Below are 27666 nucleotides of genomic sequence, written 5' to 3'. Positions count from 1 at the left end.
AACTATGTGACCTTGAATAAGTTATTTTACCTTTCTAAAATCTAGCTTCTTCATTTATAAAATAGGGTAAAAATACCCACTTCAAGGGATTAAATAATGATTAATACATACAAAACACCTGGTATGTATATGGCACTTTGTAGACACTAAACAACTGGTACTACTATCCTTATTGCCTTTGTCATGCCTATCCCCATCAGTTGTGCATGGATATATCAAAGGCACAAAAATTTCTAAAACTACATGGGAATCCTGTTTTAGTCCTCTGCTGTATAAGATGTTTCTTTTGAACTTAAATAAATTCTGTGTCTTTCCTTTCCTTATCAGTATCCTTAGCAGAAAAGGATATGCTGCAAGAAACATGTAAAACAAAAAGTTCATGGTAATTCACAAACTTTATTAATAACCTTTCATTTAATCTTTTAATCTCAACCATTTTAATTGTGTGAGATACAGAATTTATAAAAGTAATCTTTGCTAAATCCATAAACAAGGCTTAAACAGTAAATGCACAGAATATAATAACCTCCTTAGAGAAACAATAATTCTGGTTATTATTTATATCAAGCATAAGAATTATAATCAGAATTGAAGCTAGGATATAAAACTATGAAATTATAAATAAAATTTCCTAATAAACACAAAAGAAAAATTTCATTTTGTTCTACTAATCTGTTAAAATGATTAAAGTAAGGCTAATATCACAGCCTTACTTTAAAGAGTGGAACAGTGAAAAAGAATTAATCCCAAGATTCTCTGAGGTGAATTGTTATGTGAAAGTAAATATTCTTTAGGAGAGTGTAAGGTATGACATATACAACTACCATGTCTTCCTTTAATCAGTTCAAACATTCAAGCCATATTATTTTAATCTGATGTTGATTTGAGAGGCTGCTTAGGTAAAATATTTTAGTGGAGAGGCCCAGATATTTGAGGTGTCACTACAAAACCCTAGGAGGAGGGACACTTTTGATATGTATACGTATGCATTCTCACATAGGATAGGACCTGACACAGAGGAGGTGTACAGTGAACACTTAACCTTGTTGAAAGGAAATAACTGTGGAACAGTTTCAAATATAAATAGATAATGTTCTAAATACGTTACCTACAATTCCATTCTACCTACAGTGGAAACAATTTGAAAGCAATAAATTATGAATGAAAAGGAATGGAAAAGGTATTCTAGCAAATTCATTATAATCAGACTAACAAAGCACTCTGACCATACCTAAGCATCTGAAAATGGCTTCATTACACAAAATCTCTCTGTAATAGGATATTACTCATAACAGAATTTATAACTGTAGCTCTTTGAAGTTATAACAAATTCCAGCATTAGGAAATTAAGAATATAGTACTCACAAGTTAACCTTTTGTAAACCAGTTATAGTTTCAGAAAACTGTCTGAAATAGTTATTTGTTGAATAACTAGAAAGTATCATAAATGTACCAGATGTTTTATATGTATTATATAATCATTAATGTTTTGTCCTTCAGAAAAGGGCACTATCTCTGTGGTTATCTTTATTTCTTACCATATGGTTTTTGATAAAAAAGATTAAAATAACGTACTTCTTGAATGTAGAAATATACTACCCAGATTGAAATTATGTACACCTACCAGTACTCTGGAAAAGAAAAGTTGCCCTCCAATTTGTCTTGTTGGTAAAAACTGAATCCTACTTCTTTCCTAACTAGGTACAAGAATATTCAAAAGCAGAAAGCTTTAATAAGTTTTCTCAATTACATTTTTTAAATTACCTGGACTTTTAGCTTTGCGGCATCCATCTTTTTACGGAACTCCCTCTGTAATTTTACTTTCAAAGCAACATCAGAAAGATCTTTATTTTCCAGTTCCTGTAGCTGTTTTTCTGTTTCAATTAATTCCACTTTTGCCTGTTCTGCTTCATGTGCAAGTTTTGTTACTTTCAGAGAATACTGTTTGCTTACAGACTTGGCATCATTACCTTCACCATAATAACAAGAGCAACAATTACAAATTATGTTAAAAAACAAAAACAAAACAAAACAAAAACCTAAGTCAAACATCAAAAACAAAAAAATGCTCTACTCTTAAAAATCCAGCCAGGCAGTATAACTATTTAAAAACTATCACATTAAAAACTCAGCTGCAAAAAATAAAATGACAATAAAGAAAAACCCAGCTGCTCCACCCATCTCCATTAAACACATCTTGCTCCTGGCCTCTTAATAATTAGTTCCTTAATGACTGTTTCCATCTGTTGCCATTCAATCTTCATACTAGTTCTTATTCGTGTTTTAGTGTGACATTTCTGATCCTCTGAGTATGCAGTTTAGCTCTGCTGGCATCAAACTTCATTTAGGATATTTGGGGTTACTCTCTGGCCTCTTGCTTACTATACTTCAGCTTCCTGCTACCCATAATCTGTCTCACTCAATTCTCTTTTTTTATGAAAAATTTTCAACATACCAAAAGTAGAGAAAAATAGAGAAATGAACTCCTATCACCCAGATTCAACAGTTATCAAGATTTTGCCACAGTTGCTTCATCTATGCCTTTTTGTTTTAATTTGCTTAAAAATTGTAAAGCAATCCTAAATGTTGTATCATCTTACCTATATATACCTTCAATAAGGATCTATATAAAATATAGACACTAACACACCTAACAATATTAATACCCACCAGTCTCTATTCAGACTTCCCCAATTTTTCAAAATGTCTTTTACAACTGGTTCATTTTAATCACAATCCAAACAAAGTCCATGATACATTTGTGATTGTTATGTCTCTTAAGAATCTTTTAATTTAGAGCTGGACCTCTCCTTTTTCACTCCATTGAACTTGTTAAAGATAATTCTTTTTAAATGCCTTTCTTGTGAATGTTTAGAACAGAAAAAAAAAATAGAATAAGGTATTTCTATATCTCCATTCTAAGCCCAGTTACTGACTCTAAAAACTTGGTTTTGATTGATTTTTGAATAGTCAATTGACCCTGAACTAGATTAGCAAACTTGTGGCAGTAGGAAATAAGAGTCCAGAGGTCATAGGATGAATAATTTCCAGGGACAGTCTGTCATACTGCTATACTGAAAATCTCTTCATTTTCAATAAAAAGGAGTTATTGAACTAAATGGACTGTCAGTTGTCTTCTGGCTCTACAACTCTATAATTATTCGACTAACTTCAAAATACCTATGACTACTATATTTTAATGAACCTAAGACCCCATAAAGTGTTCAACATACCAATATTCTATAAACTACTAAAAAAAAAAGGTACAATGCCAGTTACACCAATGATATAAAATTGTCATTTTTATGCAAGATGTAGATTGTAAGATGCATCCTGATTTCAGAGATATTCAAATGTGAAAATATGCATTACGATTGATGAAATATAGTATAGTTATCACTGTTATTAATGCTGGCTGAAGTAGGTGCTATTCAGGAGAAATCTTCATTGAGGGGGCTTTGAAAAGTAAGTGCACACTAACCCTTTTTCTAGTTACCATCTCTAAGAGTTCTTAGGAAAGCTCCAAAATGCCCTTGGTTCTAAAGAGTAAGGAGAGGACCTTCTCTGTGTGAGTTCAGGTACCCTCTATTTTAAGGCAACTAGGATATGTATGCCGGGCTATGGAAGTGTGGTAGTTTAATGAGATATCCATCCCATGGCGGGATAACCTAACTGAAAGAAAAACAGGTAATACCTTGAAATCTTGGGAATGGAGATGCTATTTAAATCCCTAAATCAGTTCCTGGATCCTCCTAAGAGAGGTTTACTGGCATTGATACTGCCTGTGAGGAAGAAACATGGTCAAACTCAAACGTCTGGGATATTGGAGCTGGGATGATGCACAGAACATACGTCACTAGGAATGAGGAAGGAAGCACTTTGGGACAATGGCTAGGGAGAGGAGACTGAGAAAGAACTGACAGCCAGAAAGCAACCTTGCAGGAAAAAGGAAAGTGGGAAGGCAGGTTTCTCACTTGCTGGCAGAGCAGTTGGGACCCACCATAATTCATGTAGTTTGGGTGTAACTGTAGCCAATAAAAATGAAGATATTTCCTTCAGTTCCCCTGACTGTGACCAGAGAGCTGTTTTTCATTGGAGTTGGGGAAAAGAAAAAGAAACTCTTATTCCTTTGATTCTTTATTGAATTTCAAATTACTCAAGGCTCACAATTTCAATATATTGGGGAGGGACCCAAAGAGCTTGAGAAGTGCTTTTTAGGGCAAGCCTAATGTAGTGAGGGTGAGGAGAGGATATGATACACATGCCCAATCTGGCAGAAACTGGGACTAAGGAGAAGAGCTAAAAGATTGGCTCAGTCAAGAGAACAGCTCTCAAGAACAAATCCTTTTATCTTTAGAGGGATAAAAATGAAAAAAGTTTAAAATATAAAGTTTATGATTAATGTTAAAAATGAACTATCCAAGAAATTGAAGACTATTTAAAATAAATAATTATTAAAATGAGTTAGAAAACCATCACAAGACATATTCCCAGATGCCTAGTACGTTTCTTAAAAAGTGACAGAAAACATTAAGTGCCACAGAGTTTCAATACAGCATAGGGGTTCACACTGGTTAAAACAATTCATAGATGAATCCCAATATAACGAGTTCTTTTAATAACTAACCTCCATATACTGGCTCTAGAACACACACTGTTACATCAAATTCCAAGCTACCATGGATAGTCTTGGGCATCAAAAACGAAAATGTTACAACATTGGAATAATTTTAGAAGCTTTTCTTTCTTATATAAGCTGTTTACAGGATATTATTACCTGTTTTCATTAATTCTTTAATTAGATCTTCTTTCATCTTGATGTTAATTGTAAGTTCTCTCATTTTTTGTTTTGCTTCATTAAGTATGAGTTCTGAATTCCTTAATTTTTGCAAATTCAACTCTTGACTCTCCTGGAGACATTCAATCTTTAAATCTTTAAAATAAAAGAAACAAAACTGAGGAATAAAATTATCTGCTTCTATAATATTCAACAGAAGTAGAGCTAAACAACAAAAGCGGACACAGCAGCCCAGAGGTAGCAGAGGAAGGGACAGAGACAGGGAAGGAAAGAGAAAAATTACACGGCCACTGGGACTTTGGTTTTCTAGCTTATGGAAGGAGTTTTCTTTTCATTAATTGTATCAGAACTACAGGATAAGTGTGTGTGTGTGTGTGTGTGTGTGTGTGTGTGTGTGTGTGTGTACATATATATATGCTTTAGTTATATCCTATAGTTCCAATACAATTTTTCATTGCTCTTAGACATTCTGCAATCTGAGTTTTTAACGAGTTATTTACGAAAAGTGTAAAATCTCCTGGTAGAAGGTTGAATATTTTTCATATTAATTTTTAGTTTTATTGTAATCAAAGAATATAGTCTACACCAGACTCCTCAGAGTGTGGGCCAGCACTATTTCTTACTATTTTACACTGGAATATAAATCAACTATGTCACTGTTTTAGTTCAGCTGACCTTTTTTTTCATAGAGAGAATTCCTCAGCTAAGGAGCTAGTGCACTGACTGACTTACATTCTGGCATGTTTCTTAACTAGCTATAGAGCAGTAACAGTTCAAGAATGGCTATGTGACTAACACTTATCCATAGTACTTGTACATTTTAAAATTTGTTTTGTGACATAGTCAATTTTTTCTTAAAAATTGCATGCATAGGCTCTTAAAAATGCTATTTATATAGTGTAGGATTTATCATGTCATTTATATTCTCTATACTCTTACTTTTTGTGTTTTTACCAGTCATTGGCCAAGATAAATGAGTTAAGATCTCCTAGTACAGTTTTTGCAACATAAATATTTTATGGTGTTATTTGATGCATAAAAATTCTCAAATGTGTACTCAACATTACGAGCACACACAGACTAATTTAGCTTCAATGCCAAATACATCACTAATGGTAGGCATGTGTGACAGTGAAGCAGGAAAGAAGTAAATTACTTAAGATGTGTTTTAAAATTGTCACGAGTACAATGCATACCAACATAGGTTTGAATGTAAAATCCCTATTATGATCTAGCCTATAACTCTTGCCAGAATTGATCAATGGGAAAAAAATTTTTATTCAGGAGTGAAAAAGAGTGAAAAATTACAGATAGAGCAGAGAACATGAAGTTCTACCAACCAAGAAAGCACTCTTACCAAGTTCCCACCTTTAAGAATTCCTAGATGCTTCTTAAATTATTGACTGAAGAAAAAGAGAAGTGTCTTATAAACATTACATCTAAATTATTTAATAAAGTCTGTGTACCTTCATTCCCCAAACTTGACTTTTGTTTTTGATCATGAATATCATTCAGTTCAACAAGAGAACAAAGAGAGCCAGACTTTTGAATCCATGAGTGACTTCTAGTTCTGAAAAAAAACGATGAGGATCAAAGGTAACTTGTCTTTAGTGTTTGGTAATCTGCTCTCAAATTAAGCTTCCTCAAAAACTGACAGCAATGTTAAAAGAATTATTAATTATAGAAAATAAACAGAATTTTACTAATATTCCCACCCATGTCGGTCCCAGTGGAAATTTCATTATGTTTGTTGCCATTGTGGCAGCAGAATCAGGACATCCAAAAATTTTCTCTCTGAAAATCAAAATGTAACAACTATAAAAGCTCTAAAAGCAAAATTATTTTTCAATTGTAAGACTGATGATGTGTGTTCAAACACTGGTTTCATAATACATTAGTTGACAGTATATGTAGCAAAAAGTACCTAATTAACAATAGGTACTGTTATATTAAATGGAAAAGATAAACTTTAATGGAAAAAATCTACATCTATATATATTTAATGCATCATAAAATTATGTTTATTAAATAAGTCTATATTTAACATACCTAATTTCAGATTTCTCTTGGCCCTCTGATTCTTCCTCATCACTGTTATCAGAAAACTGGCAGTGGATGACTTCATCTTGGTCTTCTATGTGACCCAGCAGCATCTGACTTCGTGTTCGGAATCCAGCAACTATGCGATCCAGAGAATACACAGCAGGACTTGTGTAGACCTTATAAGTGATTCCCCAACCCAACAACAAAAAGAAGTGATTTTTAAAATGTCTATTTTTATCCTATTACTCAAAATGTTTTTAACAGGTTATTAGTTACTCTTAAAATATCCAACCATTGGAAGTGTACATGACAACCCCTCAAAAAAGTCAAAATTCTTTTCACAAAACTATTGTCCTCATGGACACATACTTATTTCAGAATCTACACAGCTCTTCCTCTTCTACAAAGTTCTTTTATCTTCAACTATAGCTTCAGGGAAAATAGTATTCAAAAATTAAACCTTAGAGAGGAGAGACAGGAATGAAAACATCACTCTTAAAAGAGCACAAGCACTCCCCAATGAACATGAAGTCTACATATAGTATAATGGGAGGCAACTGTTTCTCAGCTCACCAGTCGTCCCAGTTTTGAACACCTGGAGAAGTGTGGCATTGCTGCTAAGGATCTGCACCCCTCTCCAATCCAAATCTACCAGATGGAGAAATCCAGAGCTATCACCACTTCTTCTGCTAAGGCAAATATTCTCAATTTGGAAATCCAAATACATTTACTCACACTTTACATGTGCTGGTTTGAGATAGCTGAATTAATGCTCTAAGTCAGGGATCCCCAAACCCTGGGCTGTAGACCGGTACTGGTCCATGGTCTGTTAGGAATTGGGCCACACAGCAGAAGGTGAGCAGCAGGTAAGCAAGCAAAGCTTCATCTATATTTGCAGCCGCTCCCCAGCATTAGCATCACCGCCTCAGCTCCACCTCAGACCACCAGGCATCAGATTCTCATAGGAACACCAGTCTCTGATGCCAAAAAGACTGAGGACCACTGTTCTAAGTAACATACTTAATATGTATCATAGGATATTCAGATGTTCATTTGCTAGCTTCAGAACTTTCTATATTATAACATGCTTCCATTGGCAATGTGCCTCAAGTTCTCAAAAAATGAGCTTGGAAAACAACAATGAATTAGAAATTACCTTTTTACTTTTATTCTAGTTTCCATTACCAAATATTTCTTTTCACCACTTCTTTGTAACCATACCTCAGGGTAATTTTTCTCAAAAGAATGTAAATAATAAAATCTTAGAGGAGACATTCAATTTATTAATATAAATCACTAAAAGCTATTAAAATTACAACACATAGTGAAATGTGTACATCACATGGTACTCAAGATTCAATTGCCATGGGTCCCTCATGTACCCTCTCCCAGAAAAGCCTACCTGATTCTTTAATATCTGATTTTTGTCCCTCCACTGTTGGTCACCTAATAAAACCTTCTGATGGATAGGGGGTCAAGTTTTCTAGGTGGCCTCCCAATTTCTAGTTTGGAAGAGTGGGGAAGCATTATTTATAAAGGAAACAATTCAAGAAGTATTTATCTAACAAGCACAATGTACCCAGCATGGCCATTTGCCCCATAACTGATAGGCATCAAGGTTTCTCTTTGTCAGGAGATAGAAATCATCTCAGAAGCAAATAAAGTTTTTTGTTCAGAGTCAAAATTTGTTTTCTGGGATTATGATTTGCTTTTAAAATTTCTTTTTACCAAGAAAACCAAATGATGCAGCTTAATAATGAACACCAAACAAATTCTGCCACAACGAGTAACATTTAGCAAGTTAATTCTTTTAATAGTCAATCCACCCAACACAATGATTCTTTGGCCCTTCCATGCTCATGAAGCCTTCTCTAATCCAGCCCCTTCATATTTAGGTATTGGGTCCTGCTTCCCTCAATTGCTTCTGGATTCCATAGCTCCCCAGTAAGGGATATTTTATCATTTTCAACCATATCCAAAACAGTGCTGATCACATATAAGTACACAAATAAGCTGACTAATGATTCAGATAACTGAGATGTATCCAATAAGGAGCTATTTTTTTTCTAACCTTTTTCCCACTAGAATTACACAGCCACAGGGCTACAGAGAACTTTAAGGGTTACTGAGTTCTACTATCCATCCCAGGTTTAACCCTCCTGTAATATCGCGAATTATCATTTAACGGCTGCTGAAACACATTCACTGTAGGCATCCCCCTCAGAAGACCTGGGGCCTCTCATAGCACCACTGGCAGTTCCCACTAATTGGTCCCTCTTTCTATTCCCTTAGCACGTTTCACATTGGTCTCAATTCTAGAAACAACGTAGAGCGGTAATGATAAACCTTGAATATTTGAAAACGGTAATCATCACACTAAATATAGAGGTGCTCCAGATTTTCCCCAAAGTCTTTCAGCAGTGTAGTTTTTCTCTGAAAATAATTTAATTTGACTTAAAGTGTTGTACCCAGACCGGAATGTAATATTCTAAATCACCATAGAGTAAGATAATCTCTCATTAGTGAGGCATTTAATTGTGTCTCATCAGATGTGCTGCAGCTTAACTCATTCATCAAAGATTGTGGCTTCCACATTATTTAAATCTGTAGTTTTAATCGAGGTTCCGCAAGGTCCACGAAATGTGTTATTTTGCTACTATGAAGTTGGCATGTTCTGCTGGAATGAGCTGCTTAGCTAGCAAAGGAACCTGATCAAAGCTCAGCAGACACATCTTCTCTGTGTCCAGGTATATAATGGGTTATGTACATGAATTTTGTGACTCAAATCGACTGAATAGGAGAATATATTGGCTTATGATACATCTGATAAGAGGTTAATATCTAAAATATATAAAGAACTTATACAACAACAACAACAAAAAAAACAATCCAATTGAAAAATGGGCAGAAGACTTGAACAGATATTTCCCCAAAGAGGAAATACAGATGGCCAATAGACATATGAAAAGATGCTCAAGGTCATTAATCATCAGAGAAATGCAAATTAAAGTCACAATGAAATATCACCTCACTCCTGTTTGACTATCATCAATAAATCAAAGAACAAGTAGAGGGAAAAAATGGCGTAGGTGACAGAGGCTCTATTCATCCCTCTGGTGACCAAATCAAAGTTGTGACGGAAACAAGCAGCGGCAGACAAATACCGCCTGGGATCTAGATGAACAAGCTATACAACTAGGGAGAAATCCAAGAAAGCACTCTGCAACGGCGAAGGTAGGATGGGGCGAGGACACAGGGCTGCCCAGTCTCCAGCGGCTGAGTGAGACAGAGGCCGCGGCAGCGGCAGAAGGCTCTTAAAGGGTCCAAGTCTAAGAGCAGATTTTCGTGGTGACAGACCTGCTCACTCTGAGCACTAGTACCTGATTGGCTGCAAGCAGAGGGCACAAGGGACTTACAGGGAGATATTGTTGGTGTGAGGGTTGAGGCAAGACTCGCTTGGTACAGAAGTGCTTGCGGTCTCCATTGTTCCTTGTTGAGCCCTCCCCCCTCCCAGTGCGAGGACACAGCGCCGCCATAGCTGTGACGCCATCAGACTGGATAACACAGGTTGCTTCACCCAAGAGGATTCCCTGAAACTCCGCCTCCCCCAACCCGGGTCCCACCCAAGCCAAATCCTGGTATATCCTCACCAAGTCAGAGGTGCCTTGCTGAGCGGCGCCTAGACTCACACTGGAGGCAACTGGCCTCAGTTTCTGATGTGGCTTTTTGAGGCAACTACAAGCACAGCATCTGTGGATTGCTTGCTGAATCTTGACAGGTGGCCCCAGAGAGGTAGAGACTTGGGCTAAATTTGACCTGCAGCTGAACCTCTCTCTGGACTAAGCCAATGGACACCTACTTCACAAATCCACACTACTAAGACCAGGAGATTTAGGAGCTTTGCTTAGTAAATAGAAACAGACATGGAAAGGCAGCCAAAATGGGAAGACAAAGAAGCAGAAACCATATGACAGGACAGAACAGAACAGAGATCCAGATATAATGGAGTCAAGTAATCTAACAGAGGCAGAGTTCAAAACACTGGTTATAAAGATACTCAATGAACTTTTGGGAAATGTATAGAACTCAAAACAAAGAGATAAAAATGGAGATGGAGATTATAAGAAGGAACTAATATGAAATGGAGAACACATGATCTGAGATGAGAAGTATATTAAATGGAATAAACAAAGTAAATAAAGATGAGGATCACATGCCCTATCTGGAGAACAGGAAAGCCAATCAGGACAATCAAACAGAATGGCAAGAAAAAAGGGGCCAAGACTATAAAAATGATTTAAGGAGGATATGGGATACTATTAAGGCTCCAAATATTCATCTGATCGGCATAAGTGAAGAAAATCAAGATGTTAAACAGCTGTTTGAAGAAATAATGATAGAAAACTTCCCTAATCTGGCGAAGGAAATGGACATAAAACCCCAGGAAGCTCAGAAGATACCAAAAACCAGGGATCCAAAGAGGCCCACACCAAGACACATCATAATTAAAATGCCAAAGGTTATATACAAAGAAAAAAAAATTAAAGCAGCAAGAGAAAAACAAATAATTACATATAAGAGAATGCTCATACAACTGGCAACTGATTTCTCAAGAGAGATTATGCAGGACAGAGGGCTTAGCAAAAAATATTCGAAAGAATGAAGACCTAGGATATACAACCAAGAATAATTTATCCACCAAAGCTATCATTTAGAGTTGAAGGACAGATAAAGAGCTTCCTGGACAAAAATAAACTAAAGGAATTTATCACCACCAAGCCAGAGTTATATGAAATGTTGGAGGGACTTCAAGAAGAAAAAATATGTATCAAAAATCATACAGGAATAAAGAATAGTAACAACTACATTCCTATCAATAAGTACCTTAAATGGAAAAGAATTAAGTGTTCCAACCAAGGCATAGAGAGGCTAAAAGGATAAGAAAACAAGACCCATACATTAAAAAAAGGAAGGGAATGGAAAAAGATATTGCTGTGATGAACCTACAAGGTATTTAAGTCAAACAGAGAAAGATAAATACCATATGATTTCACTTATATATGGAATCTAAGGAACATAAAGAACAAACTAATCAAAAATAGACTCACAAATATAGAGGATAATCTGGTGACAGCCAGAGGGGAGGGAGGTTGGGAGACTGGGAGAAAGGGACGAAGGGATAAAGAAGTACAAATAAGTTGCTGAATGATGGTCACTGGGATGGGGAACAGGGCATAGGGAATGCAGTTAGCATTAATGTAATGGCTAGGTGGAGAGCCAGAGGAGAAAAAGAACAAATAGGGGGATCATTTTATAAAATACATAACTGTCTAACCATTATACTGTATACTCAAAACTAATAAAATATTAAAAATATATAATTCATTCAGGAAAAAACAAAGATTTTACAATATTCCACTTTTGTGAATCTGGAGATTACAGGTTTTTAAAACATATCCCTTAAAAATATTTTGGTTGGTTCTCTTAGTATGCAATTATGTCAAATACTGAACGTGATATTATGTACTTATTGCTTTTATTTCCTTTTCATGATACCATATTTCATCAAATCTAAAATGCCATCAACTGTGACACACCATTATTTTTATACCACCAAGAAAGGAAAAAGCTGTCAAACCATGACATGTCATTAATTGTAAAACATATCCTGCCATCAAAGATGATAAAATGTGAAAAAAAAAAATAGGTGAGTCTTACAATCAATGAAATATAGATTTTCATCAGCACAATTTGTGGTATTATGCTAAACATAAGTAATAACTGGGACCACCTTTGTAATTTTTTCCTTTCCAAAGTGCCTTTTTAGTATGTATTGCACTGGCTCTTGGCTTTAATTACATCATATTTACCACATCAAAAAATAGAAATCTGTTATATTTTTTTTCTTTAAGTTTAAATCAAGATTCGATTTTTGCATTTCATCAGATGACTTTTTGGTATCTATTAAGACAAATGAGTTTTTCTCTTTTTTCATATTAATTTGATAAATAATATTAATATTTTTTACTTTATTTACCTGTATACTATTTTCCTGTGAGGGGCAATTTCTTTATGATTCCTGCATAAGTAGATATGTACTATAATTCCATTTTGGTGGTCAACTTTTCAGATTAAGAGATAATCAAAAACAAAACAAGTGTGCAACAATCAGAAAAAGTATACAATGGTATACCTTTAGGATAAATTTTATTCAGCCATTAAAAATCATATTATAGAAGAATATATAATGACTGTCAAATATCCATGATATATTAAGAAAAGCTGGTAACAAAAAGTATATGTATAAATATAACATAAATAATACTTTTAAAATAAATAAGATACTTTCACTCTTTCCCTCCAATATGTATAAATAAGCATATGAAAAATAAAATCAAATCCTTTTTATAATCAACTTAAAAATTGATGAAGCTACTTTTCCCCTTCTTCTTTTGAAAGTATTTTCAGTTGAGGAAGTATTTCTCTTATCAGACTATTTTTACTTCAAGACTATATTAGAGCTAAATTCAAAGAAAATATTAGAGCTGGAAAATATAAGCAAGACTTCTGCCAAGGAGACAGAAATCCAGGAGAAAATGAAATGATACTTCAGATGACCTCTTTGGCTTAATCAAACTAGTTTTGGTATTCAATGAGACCTCTTGTAACACTGGAACAGCAAACAGGACTCGAACAAGGCTTGCCATAATATGTGTCTTCCTGTGCAAGCCTGCCTTTTCATGTCTGCTGCAATAACCAGACAAAGCAAGAGAGGTGGCCAGGATTCCTGGACACACAGTAGGAGCCAGAGAACTGTCAAAACTGCTGATCATATATGACCTTTGCATCTTCTTCCCTTTTAAGTGGCTATAAGAGTTCTTTGGGGATATGAGGGAAAATTTTTAAACAAAACTAAATTAAGAATTTGCCAATTCAAAACAATAACTCTGGAAGTCTCTATTCTAGTCATGCCTGTCTCAGGTCTAATCAAACAACTAGAGACAAGAAAAGAAGAGCCTAAAGGAGCCCATGCAACTCTGTCTCCTCAAAGAGTCTGTGTGTGTGTGTGTGTGTGTGTGTGTGTGTGTGAATGACTAGTAAAAAAGATTAAAGACCAAGAGAGAGAATAAATATGTGTAATTTTTATAATCAGGAAAAAAACAAATGCTATTTTTTAAAAATAAAAAAATGGATAGAAACAGGAAATTATTTCACATAACTAGTCAATAATTTTAAAAATTTACATATAGAAGACTTGACATATAAGTATTAAGTTGAAATAGTAGATATCAAATTTAATCATGTGAAGAATTTGTTCTACAAAAATTTACCATGTATTCAACCATAAGAAAAATGTCAATAATTCTACAATAACCAAAATTAATGATAACAATGGTTTGAATTTTAAAATTCAACCACTCAAAACTGAAAACCATACAGGTAAGGATAACATCTGAGGTACTGAGCCTAGGTCACAATGGCGGCACCCATTGACATGTACTGAGAACGCAGTGCCAGGGACTTTCAGAGTCAGCATCTCATGCAAATTCTCCATCCACCCCCATGTTTCCACAATCATGACAGATAAGAAACCTGGGCTCACACAGGTTTAGTCACACACACATAGGCCTATATGATGGAGCTAGTGTTCACACCTAGGTCTGCCTGACTGCAAAGTCAATGAAGTCATGCATTTTTCTTACCCTTTGACTGTAACCATCACGTAGATCTCAAATAAATCATTTCCCTTCAAAAAATAAACAGAAACCAAAATTCATGAATATGCTAATTAGTCTTTCCACAGTAGAGATTACTTGATGATTTTTCAAGAGGAAATGTGTGCATATATTTACTACCCAGACACATATTCATAAATAAAAATTACAACAGAAGTTCATATTGATCTTTATACGGTCTTGATTATGTCAGCTTGGCAAGACTGAGTAATACATAAATGTCATTTTAAAATAATAGGACAGACCAAATAAGTAAAAAATAAATACCCTCCAACCTCATCTCAATTTGGTGTGGTTAAAGAAAGACAAAAATTCATGAAGATATCAGACTTAGTCATGTCTGAAAATATGACGGCAATGGATAGCTTTTCCTCCTTGATGAACATAGACATTATCTTCAACTATTCCTTCCAAATATAACTATACATTCTTCTATTTTCTTATTAAAAAGCAAGATTAAAAGAAAGAGAATACACAAAAGTCCATGAAACCAAACAGAAACCAAACCGTACCTGCTGAGACTATACAAACACACTGCGATATTATATTACATATATTATTTTTTAAATATCAAAATAAGAGATTAATGTTTAGACTTTACCTTCCTGGAATCTGATCTTGCTGGGACATAAACGTAATGCCCCAGGTGAGTATCAAATGGTACAGTATATGGTCTCTTTTCAGGTATCCTGGCATCTGGCCCATCTCCACAAGTTTCCTTAACCGAAGAAGTCATTGACAGGTTAAGTTTTGTTAGTTCTTCATTCAGCTGATCCATAAGAAGTTGTTGTTCTATTATTTTTTCATTCTTTGTAGGAGAGAGATGAGAATTTTAAAATTAGAGAACTTCAGTAAGTATGTAGGTAATAATTAAAAATAAACTGTACATTGACCAAAATCACACCTACAAATCACAACTACCTTAACTGTACCTAGGACTGTTATGATTGGTAAAAACTTTTGAATAGTAAGCAGCAACAAATACAACATTGAGTTAATTACTCAAAAAAAATAAAAACGCCCCATACGCTGATTGGTTGGTTTGCCGACCTGAAGCACTCTGATTAGCTGATCTTTAGAAAAGTTTGAACTTTCTGAGTGAAATCCAAGAAGTAAAAAGACAAGAAAGCTGAAAAGTGGAGGAAGAGTTGCAAATTGCAGAGGTGGAAGCAAAGGAGACAGAAAGTGGCAGCAGGTGCAGTGAAGTGAAAACCTTTACTCTGTGGAAAAGAAACACAAAGGCACAAAGAGACAGACAGGCAATTGATAGTCCTGGGAGAAAGGACTTGGGACTCAAAGGCAGAACAAATTGTATGTCAGGAAGGAGAAGGAGGGGGAGAGGGGGATAAGGGGGATAAGGGGGAAAGGGGAGAGTGAGAACCAGAACAGGGTTCAACGTTTTATGTATCCTCTAAAGAAAACATTTAAGTATATCCAATTCGGAAAGTTCTAATATCAATCTTTGTTTTGTAAGTGCAAAATTATGTAAACAAGAAGTTGTCATTCACCTGAATATTTCACAGGTACTACAATGTTTAAATAGGAAAGAAAATCTTAGTTTCATTATGTTAATGCTGAACTATAAAAATAAAACCTTATTTAAAAGTCACACATACAGATAATTGAAATATAAAACAGAATAGCACATAGGCTTAATGAGTGTTAGAATCCTCAGACTTTCTGGGAAAAGGGTAAAAGTATCAATTAATATTAGACTTCATTAAGGCAAGGCTGCATGATATACTCTCTATGATACCCACTAAAAAAACAGAGTACGACTTCTAAGCTAATGAAGTAAAGATTAAAGACTCGCAGTCCAAATGAAAGTAAGAAATAACAGAAAAGAGAACACAGAGCAGGTAGAATAAATAAAAAGGACAACAGTGGGATTATAACATAAATAATAGCAACAATGTTAAATTCAAAAGTGAACTAAGTAATCCAATTAAAAGATAAAGATTGTCCAAGAACACTGTAAAATAAACCTGCTGCTTAAAAACACAACTAAAATGACACAGAAATATTAAAAATAAGATGGAAAGAGAGATACGATGTAAATATCAATCAAAAGAAAGCTGGATTAGCTGTATTCATATCAAAGTAGACTTTAAGGCAGAAACCATTACAAGATTAAAAGAGAGGTAAAAAATAATAAAAACATCAACTTACCAGAATGATGCAATAATTCTACATTTCTATGTACTTAATAACACAACTTCAATATATATAATGCAAAAATTATCAGTACTTCATGGAGAAGTGAGATAAATTCAAAATCATAGTGACAGATTTTAACATCACTCGAAATTACAAACAAAAAGATCCCCCCAAAATGAGTAAAAATATAGATTTGAATAATAGAATTAAAAGCACCCAATGAGTGCAGAATATACATATTTTCAAGAACCTCTGTAATATCTACAAAAATTGGCCTCATGCTGAGCCATAAAGCAACTTTAAACACAAAGGACTGAAATCATAGGGACTACAATGCAATCGAGTTAAAAATTAATAAAAAGAAATCATCCATGTGTTAGAAAAAAATTAACTATATAACTCATAGATCAAAGGAAAAAGTTACAATAAAAATTAGGAAAAGTTTTTAGCCGAATGTGGAGAGCAAGTAAAGATAAGCATAGAAGGAAATATGTAATTATAAATGCACATATTATAAAATAAGAAAGGCTGAAACCAATGAACTAAGCATCCATCTAAAGATAACATAAGATCTGTACCCCTAAAAGCAGAATAAAAAATACAGGTAAGGGCAAAAATTAATTAAATAAAAAACAAACATATACTAGAGAAGATCAACAAAGTCTGGAACTGTCTATTTGAAGAGATTAATAAAAGCGACAAACCCCTGGTGAAGCTAATCAAGAAAAAAAAAGAGAGAAGGAACAAATGACCGGGAATGAAAAAGGGGTTATCACTAAACATCTAAATATATTAGAGATAAGAGACTAGTATAGACTTATGCTGATATATATGAAAACTTAGATACAGTGGTCAAATTCTTAGAAAAATAAACTTACAAAACTGGAGGCAAAAAGAAAATACGATTGAATTAAAAATCAAAATGTTCCCACCATGAAATAGTCCAGTCTCAAATATTTTTCAGGTGAATTCAATATTTAAGGAAGAAATAACACTGCTTTTTCACACAATCTTCCAAAGTATAAAAAAAGAGGGAATTCTACCTAATCTATATTATGAAGGTAACATAACTTGTTACAACATCTGACAAGAATTTTTTGAGACAGGAAAATATAGGCCAATATAGATGCTAAAATCCTAAACAAAATAATAGCAAACCAAATTAAGGATATCTGTAGAAAAGAGAACATAGCAGACCTGACTGCTATATCCTTAGAAAAACCTGCTTAGGAGGTTTTCTATTAGGTGGTGTCTGAGAACTTGGATATTGAGAGGGTTCCCAACACCCTGATAAGAATTGTTTGTACAGACAACATGGTCTATGTTGAACACCTGCTTTCCTTCTGGAAGGGTGGAATATTTGCACATGCTGGGTAGAGAGGCCTTTATTAACAGCCCTCAATAAAAATTATAGGCACCGTGTCTCCTCTGAGTTTCCCTGGCAGACATTTCACATGTGCTGTCATAATCACTGCTGGAGGAATTAAGCACATCCATGCGACTCTACAGAGAGACAACTCTCGGAAAGTGCACTGGTTTCCTCCAGATTTTGCTCTATGTGCCTCTGCCCTTTGCTGATCATTGCTCTCCTTTCACTGTAATAAATCTCAGCCATGAGCATGACTAGATGCTGAGTCCTCCAAGTTCATCATCTAACCAGAGGGTGGTCTTGTGGACCCCCACTAAACAATACATCATGACCAAAAAAGGGGCTTATTCCAGGAATACAAGACTGGTTTAAAATTAGAAAAATCAGTATAATTCACCACATTAACAAAATAAAAGAGAAAATTCATAATAAAGAAAAACCACTTGATAAAATTTAATATATATTTATAATAAGAATTTTCCTTAGTTTGATAAAGGGTAAATAAAATATAGCTACAGCAAACATGGTATTTTAGAGTGAAATGTTGAAAGCTTTTCCTCTATGACTGGAAACAAGACAAGAATGCTTGCTATCACCACATGTATTCAACATTTTATTGAAAATCCCAGCCAATGAAGAAAGGTAAGAAAAAAGAAATAAAAGGACTAAAAATTATAAAAGAAGAAAAAGAACTGTCATCATTTGTGAATGACATAATTATAAATGAAAATCAAAATAATTTACATAAATATTAGAATTAAAAAGTAGATTTTAGGTTGCTGGGTAAAAATTTCAACAAACAAAAATCAATACATTTACACATACTAACAAACTATTAAGGAAATTTCAAAAAGATTACATTTAGTGGCATAAAAAAAAATCTTTTGTTAGACTAAAGTCTAACAAAAGACGTGCAATACTTTTACACACACACAAACCATTATTTAGAAAAACCAGGGAGTGGGCTCCATAGTGTAGTGGTTAGCATGTCTGCTTTACACACAGAAAGTCCTGGGTTTGCACCCCAGGTGGAACCATGGACCATACGCCGGTGGCGCCAGGCCCTGGGTGCACCAGGCCCCGGGTACACAAGCATATGGGAGGAGACACCTCGCCTTCAGAGATCCAGTTCTTAAGGGGAAACGGCAATATCCATCCATAGGTCAGGGGTGGAAGTGGGGGAAGGAAGGGAATTAAAGAAGAGGAAAAAAAGAAAAAAGAAAAACCAAAGGCAACCTAAGTAAATGAAAGAATATACCATGTTCATTGATTAGAAGACTCATAATCAAAAAATGTCAACTCTTTCCAAGTGGATCTATAGATTTAATGCAATCTCAACCAAAATCACAAAAAGTTTTTTTTTTTTTTTTGGTGGCCCTTAACAGTTAATGCTAAAATTTATATGGAAAAACCAAGATATTCTTAGAGGTTAGGAGAACAAAGAAGAAGGCCTTGCTCTACCAAATATCTAGACATTATAAACCTACAATAAAAAGGAAATGTTATTAGCTCATGGATAGACAGACCAAAAGGATACAACAGAAGTTCCAGAAATAGACAAGAAATTCAGATATGAATGAATACTGACTTATGACAAATATAGCACTCAGAACAGCGGTGAAAGGATGGTCTTTTCAATAAATGATGTTGGGACAAATAGATATCTACCTATATGGGGAAAAAATAAAATTTGACTCTTACCCCACAGACAAAAATCAACTCCAGGAATCCTATAGAGCTAAATGTAAAAGGCAAAACAATAAAGCCTCAAGAAGATAATATAGAAAATATTCTCAAAGGAAAGAACTAGGTAAAGCAAAACTTTGTTAAATAGAGCACAATCATCATTAACCATAAAGAAAAGATTGTTGAATTTGATTACAATCTATCTTTTCATCAAAAGACATCATTGAGAGTACAAAGCTGCAGAAAGAGAAAAAATACTTGGAGTCATATAACTGACAAAGAGCTCATACCCAGAATATTTAACAAATGCCTGCAAATTAATTTAAAACACAGTCTAATAGAAAAGCAAGCAAGAGACTTGAACGAGTACCTCACAAAGGTATCCAAATAGCCAAAAAATGTGAACAAGTGCTCACCTTCAATAGTCATCAGGGAAATGCAAATTAAAACCACAATAAAGTAATATTACATACCTACCAGACTGTCTAAAGTTTAAAAATTAACAATAACAAATGTTGGGGTGATCACTTCATAAGTTATATAAGTGTCTAATCACTATGTTGTACACCTGAAACTAATACATTATGTCAGCTGTAATGGAAAAATTCAAAAATTATTTAAAAAGAAAATGTTGGCAACCATGCAGAGCAGCAGTAATGCTTATATAGGGCTGGTGCAAGTGTAAATTAGAAAACAGTTTGGTATTATTTACTAAAATTGAAGATTCTCCTACCCTTTGACCTAGGCACAAATGCAAAATAAATATGTATGTGTGTACACCAAGAGACATGTATAAGAAAATTCATAGGAAAAAAATGTCCCTCAACAGTAGAATAATTAATTGTGGTACATTTGTACATTGACATTCTATAGAGCTATAAAACTAAATAAGCTACAGTTACACACAACATGGATGAATCAAAACAAAATGTTCAATAAAAGTAACCAGATACTAAAGCATATGTACTGAATGATTAAGTTTATACAAATCCCCAAAACTATACTGTAGTGTTCAGGGATTCACAGTAAAACCATAAAGCAAAGCAAGGAAATGACTACTGCGAAAGATAAGGAGAGCAGCTCTCTCTGAGGAGCTGGAACTAAAGACTCCTGGAGGGGCTAACAGTTTGCTACTCCTTGACCTGGTGGTGGCCACCCAGCTGTATTCTTTGTGATAAATCTCTGAACAATAGTTAGTTTTGTATATGCTTTATGTTTTTAAGTTATTATGGAATTAGAAGGGTTAAAAAAGAAAAAAGTCTCAAAATCAAAACCTAACTTTTGTTGGATCAGATTATTTCTCAGGGCATTAGTTGAAAACTAAAGGCTTTAAATTAAACGGTTTGGGGCTGGGGGCAGGTTTCATTGCTAGAATGCACAATATTTAGGGGTATAGCATGTTAATAACAGAAAAACTAAGATAGAGAATTTGAAAGATTTAACCAAAGTGAAAGAGCAAATCATTAATGAAGTATAAAAGGATAATCTAATGAATTTAAAAGCTCAAATTACGTGTTTACCTTCCAATTCTAAACAGTACCACGTTGCCCATTACCTTGGCAAACAATGGAAGGGAAAAGTATGAAGAAAAGATAACCGTAATATGATTTGCAAATTAAGTTCCTAGGGATTATCTTCATATTTGTGAAATACAAGTCAAGCCAATAAAAAAAAATGTCTTCCCTTTACACTAATTTAGGTTGGAGGGGGGAACGGTAATAACTTTTAGGTGCCTGTGCTTAGAACTCTTCAACTTATTTGTGGAAACATTCTTATTTATCATTTAAAATGCTATTCTGTTTAGCTAGGTACTATTCTAACTAAACCTACAGAGCTAGATATATTAAGAAACTCTACCTGTAATCTATTAACTTTTTGCGCTTCTTTCAAAGACATAACATGTCCTTTGTTTTCCTGTACCATCATTTGCACTTGATTCTTTAGTTCATTCACCTCCAGTTCCTTCTGATTAAATACTACTTCATCAGCAGCGAGAGCACACTGGAAGGAGGGAAAGAAAGCACGAGAGATTCACCATGGAAAATACTGGAGAGAGTCCACATAGTACCACAAAAGCAGTGATTGAATGACAGCTTGACAATGCCTCTTAAAGTTTTTCTTATCCTGTTGTCTATTTTCAACTTTCTTTCTGGTTTCTTTATAATAAAGGCGGAAACAGTTAAGAGGGCCTATCATTACTATAAGAATTAATTACCATAAAGATAGGAAGATTTTCCTGATTTTTATTTCCTGCATTTTAAAATGATAACCAGTTATTCAGGTTCTAGAGTATATTTAATACGATTTTTACAAGTTTGCTAGAATTGCCATGAGATTTTAATATGAGTTTTAAAAATCAAAAGTCACATTTTCCATAAGAATGCATCTGTATATTTAAAGAATATTGGCCAATTCGTGCACTTTCACTGTGAAGACGTATATTTTGAAGAGGTCTGAAATTACTGTTAAACAAATAGTTTTCTTAGTTCCTAGTGAATTTATTTTCAAATAAATGGGATATTCGTATAATACTTATGAAATAATTTTTAAATTAAACAAACAGAAAGAACATTAACATTTATCCAGGGTTTGCTTTATGCTAGATAATGACTTGACATTTTTAAAAATATCTCACTGAATAGCTATGTTTTATTTTTCATGAAGAAATTAAAGTTTGGTAAAGTTAAAAACTTTTCCCAATAAGATATAGTAGATAAACCAAAGCCCTGACATTAAACCCTAGCATCCAAAATGTAAGCCACCAGAAAAGACAAGAACAAGCAGTTGGTTTACAAAAGGAATGTCCACTTTACAAATAAGATGTAATGCACAGAAAAGGAGTGCATGCGTGACTCCTCAGGCAGTGGCGTGGAAGCAGATGGGCCTCTGCACGCAAAACTCATGGACTGAGGCCAGCCTTGATTTTGCCACAGTCTCACAGAAGGGCTTTGGGCAAGTCCCTTTATTTCCCTGCTTGGGATCCTCGAATGCCAGAATGAGGAGGGACCACACGACCCTGATGTTCCTTATAACCCTATATATTTATATAATTTCTGTGACTTCTCTCTTCTATAAATAAGATGTAACTATAATTCTAATTAGTTAACATCCTATTGTATAGGCAATTAATTGTCCACTTGAGAAGCTTATAATTGTTCTCCCAGTACTGTGTATTAAATATTTTCACATATGCTTTAAAAATTACAATTTTATTACTTATTCAAAAGAGTATTTAACTGTTGAATATAGTCATGTTCAGTTCCAATAATTGATAAATGGCAAAAATCAAGGTCACATTATCTGACAGCTTTTAAAAAGGAGACAGTAACTTCAAAATGACATTTACAAATTTCCCTAGCAAAAATCAGGCTATTATTTCATTTGTGAGATGGCCCACAATCTCATCCTGGCTAGGAATTTTTTAAAGTACTTACTGCTTCCCTAATAGGCTCAAGAAAAGAGGCTGAGCAAAGAGAATGTTCATGCCTTTCCTTCCACCTGCTATCTCCTTAGGCAGATGAGTTTACCAAGCTGCCTCCACAAGTAACCCCTGGCATGTGGCCCTACATGTGATACTGAGTACAATCTCTTACCTGACACTGATGGATGACCTAGGCACAGGCAGGTCAAAAATAAAGGAGAGGAGATACTAATAAGCTAAACTTTACTGAGCTTTACTATAGGCCAGGCATCCTTCTCATCACCTTATGAGAACTAATGCTTTAATAATCTTCACAACATCCCTACAAAGTGGTTACTGTTGTTGTTTCCATTTTACAGACAAAGAAACTGAGCACAGAGCTGTCAAGCAGTTGCTCAAGGTCACAGAGCTAGTAAGCAGAGAAACCAGGATTCAAACATTGGGATTTTGGTACCCATGTTCTTAATTACTCTTATGCTGCCTCTCAGAAAACAAGAACAGAAAAGGAAATTTAAAAAACAATTTTTTAGAGAGACATAACAGGGTAAGGAATGACACCTATCCTTTTTCTACTTACTGTTTAGTGGTTTCCAATGATTCTAGTCTGCAAGATTGCAGACCAAAAAATGGGAATCCGTTTTTAAAAACTGGGAAACACTGAATACTATGTCTTGCACTTTGAGATTTGTAATATACATTAGCGCTCTCGAAGTTCTGATTAGTCTGAGGATTGAGAAACCTGTTTGATTTTTGCAATCCAGCATTCCCCAAAACAATCTTCTCATGGTACCCTTTTCCATCAAGACTGTTAATATCTTTGGGAAATCATAATCTAGAGTACATAATCTAGAGCAAGTTTAAATTGAGAGTCTTCAACAGATGGAGAAAGTTACCCCAAGTAGTGGGTTTTACTGGCTTCCAATTTCAGCCACCTTACAAGCATGAAGGAAAAGCGCTTCCTATCACCATCTCCTATATGTGTCCCAAAGTGCAAGCTTCCAGTTTTGCACCAGTTTCTTATACCAGTGATGAAAGGACAGACCTGCTCTATCTGAGAAGAAGGCAGGACAGAATTATTTCCTTTAAAAAATATCCATCATTTTAAAAGTATTACCTTAAATGCTTATAGTTGAGTATTAAAAGCTTTATGATAGAATAGCAGTTCTCATAGTATATTCAGCAGAGATGCTTTCAGCATGTCCCTTAGATCCTTTTGGGGTGTCCATCAGGTCTAAACTATTTTCCTAATAATGCTAAAACAGTATTTGTCTTTTTATCATGTTGACATTTGTAACAATAATACAAAAGCATAGGTGGGTAACTGCTGCTGGCTCCTAGCACAAATAAGGGAAGTGTCACCAAACTATACTAGTAATCACTGTATTCCTCACTGCCACACAGTCACAGTACAAATGCCAGTTTTACTTCAGAGTATCTTGATGAAGCAATAAAAATTATTTTATTAAATCTCAACCCTTGAGTATGCTTTTTTTAGTATTCTATGTGACAAAATGAGAGGTATACACAAAATAGTTTTGCTGCATACCAATGGACAATAGTTGTCTGCGGGGAAAAAAAAATCTGCAATCGTTTGAGTTGCAAGCTGAACTAGCCACTTTTTTCATAAGGTACAATTTTTACTCTAAAATAACAAACTATAGTCATTTACACTTGGGTATATTGCAGACATTTTCTCAAAAATGAGAACCATTATTTCAAGGAAAACGACTATTTGTTGCAAATGATAAAATTTGGGATTTGTGCAAAAATTAGAATTTTGGAAAACATTTCTGCTACTCTGAGTATGACAGTTTCCAATACTTAAAGACTTCGATGGTGAGATCAGTAGTGATATTAATGGATGTGATTTTCTGATACTGTGTAATGAACTATGTCAACATCTAAAAGAGCTGCATAGCTTAGTAAAACAAATGGTTTCCAAATGTCCACTATATAATGATTCCAAATCATGTGGGTAAAAATTCCATTCAAGTACAAGATAGGAACCAATGAATTTTAATGTATACACCTTGATGTAACAATACTTGCAAGTCCCACATTGTAAGTAACCTTTAGGAAATATCCACTTGTTGAGTTTTGATGTAATTTTAAAGAATATCCACAATTATCTGAAAAAGGCATTAAAATAGTCCTTCTTTCCAACTACAAATCTATATGAAGCTGGATTTTCTTCATATCCTTCAACTAAAACATATTGCAACAAAAAGAATGCTGAAGCAGATATGAAAATCCACCTATATTCTATTAAGCTAGATGTTAAAAGAGATTTGCAAAAATAGAAAACATTTCCACTCATTAAAATTTTTTGTTTTAAAAAATATTTTTCATAAAAAGAAGTTTATTGTATATTACCATGTAATCAGATTATCACTGTTAGTTTTAAATAAATAGTTTAAATTTTTATTTTAATTTTAATATGGTAAATATCAATAGATACAATTGGGAAACTCAATTTTAAGAAACCTGCGAACAAAAAGCTCAAGAACTGCTAAAACAGAGAATAAAACAATTGGCTTTTTTCTACTACATATAAAAAGGTATTGAATAAAGATTTCTAATTAGACAACTATGTTTTTAATTTTATTTTTAGCTATATTTTCCTATTTTAAAAAATTGGTGGAACATCTATTTGCCCACCAAGTTGCAAATGCCACATAAGCCACATGTACATACTTATTTTCTTAGATATTATCAAATATGATGATTTGTTTAAAAAAATCAACACTTCAAACACAAAGGATAAAGTATTTTTTTTCCTCCAAGAATCACTGACCATAGAAGGATTAAAACTCAATAAAGCAGAATTTAATTTTGTTTCTAAAACTGTATTTCTTTTCATCCTCCAAATTTAACAACCAGGTCCACAAGATTCCACTTAGTAAATATAACAAATTAAAATACATGTTGCAGAAGAAAGGAGGAGCCAAGAAAGGTATGAATTATGAGGAGAAAGCAATTGGAAAAAGGAGAAAGAAAAAGAGTAAAGGCAAATGAGATTTTACACATAACCTTTTTAAAAACTTCTGGAGTTCCAAAATGACTCTCACTTGCCAAATAAATTTAGCCCTTAAACAAGTTACTTATAAAAGCAGTGTCTAAGTACCTGGCATTTCTTCAGCTCTCGTTTCAGTTGGAGCACTGTGCTACGCTGTGGTCCTTCTTCCAAATTTCCCATGCCCCGGCTTCCTCTGAACGAAGTGAGAATGGCCTTCCTGACCTCCTGGGTCATGTTAAACCACTCCTGCAGTTTGTGTTGCTGCTTCTGATTTAGTCTGACAGCATCTTTTAACTCCACCAGGAAGGTGAAGGCTTCCTCAATACAGTTTTGGTAACCCAGACATTCTCCTTGGAGCTGAGCTACTTGCTCCTCAAGACAATGGATCTTATTTTTATCAGGGGTCCCCTCTCGATGGATCTGGCTGCTTTGGCTGATACTGCTAGCCTGCTGGCTTTGCAAAGCCTCTCGAAGTAACTTAATCTCAAATTCCATTTCGTCCATCCGATCTGACTCTGGGCTGAAGTTTAAGGTGGGTTTGTTTCTGATGTTGCGTGCTCTGTTGGCATACTTGAGAGAATTTAAAGATTCGTCGAAATCCGAGGAGGATGGGCTGACACAAGTGATCATGACGGTCTTGGCACTGCCTCCCAGGGAATCTTTAAGTAGCCGGGTAATTTTAGCATCCCTATATGGAATATGTGAACTCTTCCTGCGTGGGTCCCCGAGAGCACTTATTACGTTTCCTAAAGCCAGCAACCCACTGTTGATTTGAATGGATTCTTTGAACCGTTCACCAGTGTTACCCGTTTTAGTTACTCTTTCTGATCCAGCCAAATCTACGAAGTGGAACTTTGAGACAATACGTCGATGGGAACACCATGATCCATCTTCGACTCCCTCTGTATTTTTCTCAACTTGACAAATGCTGATTGTAAAAATTGCATGTGACCTACTGGAGTGTTCGTTCATTTGGGTGGTACCTGTATGCCTGGCTGCATTCCCCATCTCCAAGAAGCTCATCACTTCATCTGCACTCTCCACCTGGCACTCCTTGGCCCCAACAATCACTTAAAACAGCAAGTTTTTAAATCAAGTTTTAATCAGAATCCGGTATAGTTAAGGTAACCACCCAACAGTTATCATTTTCTAGATAGCCCAGCTAAGATAGTCACTTAAAAAAAATCAATAGTATTTCAAACAACAGTAACAACTTCAACATTAAATAATTTTATACAATCTCTCAAAGGAATTATTTGAAGAGATAGCACTCCTTTTGATGTTTAAATTCAAAAAGATATAATACTGTATATATTTTTTAAATAATCTGGTTTCTTTGGAGTCATAGATCACACTTAATTCTTTAAAATAGTTGATAAAATAAAAACTCTTTATTACAGTATTTGATTAGTAGAGTCTAATAAATTAAATGATAATAAA

At 34.5% G+C, this 27666-nt stretch overlaps 1 protein-coding gene across 4 annotated transcripts in view; it reads right to left on the bottom strand.

Moving 5' to 3' along the window:
* KIF27 (kinesin family member 27) overlaps window positions 1–27666 on the bottom strand; it is a 69632-nt gene that overhangs the window by 29325 nt on the left and 12641 nt on the right. For 3 of the 4 annotated variants that reach the window (XR_004956290.1, XM_016130391.2, XM_036239069.1), the window contains 7 exons: window positions 26335–27296; window positions 21647–21790; window positions 15179–15385; window positions 6848–7017; window positions 6265–6368; window positions 4778–4933; window positions 1765–1970 (listed from right to left, as the gene is read on the bottom strand). Coding sequence is in view for 3 of the 4 variants with exons in the window: in XM_016130391.2 (XP_015985877.2) it covers window positions 1765–1970; window positions 4778–4933; window positions 6265–6368; window positions 6848–7017; window positions 15179–15385; window positions 21647–21790; window positions 26335–27296 (1949 nt within the window). In the remaining variant the exon portion in view is untranslated. The remainder of the gene's footprint in view (window positions 1–1764; window positions 1971–4777; window positions 4934–6264; window positions 6369–6847; window positions 7018–15178; window positions 15386–21646; window positions 21791–26334; window positions 27297–27666) is intronic. The other variant, XM_036239068.1, reaches the window with a different exon arrangement.

Source organism: Rousettus aegyptiacus, unplaced genomic scaffold (assembly GCF_014176215.1).
Source record: "Rousettus aegyptiacus isolate mRouAeg1 unplaced genomic scaffold, mRouAeg1.p scaffold_m13_p_3, whole genome shotgun sequence".
NCBI classification, from domain to species: domain Eukaryota; kingdom Metazoa; phylum Chordata; class Mammalia; order Chiroptera; family Pteropodidae; genus Rousettus; species Rousettus aegyptiacus.
This window is presented reverse-complemented; position numbering and strand designations above follow the sequence as displayed.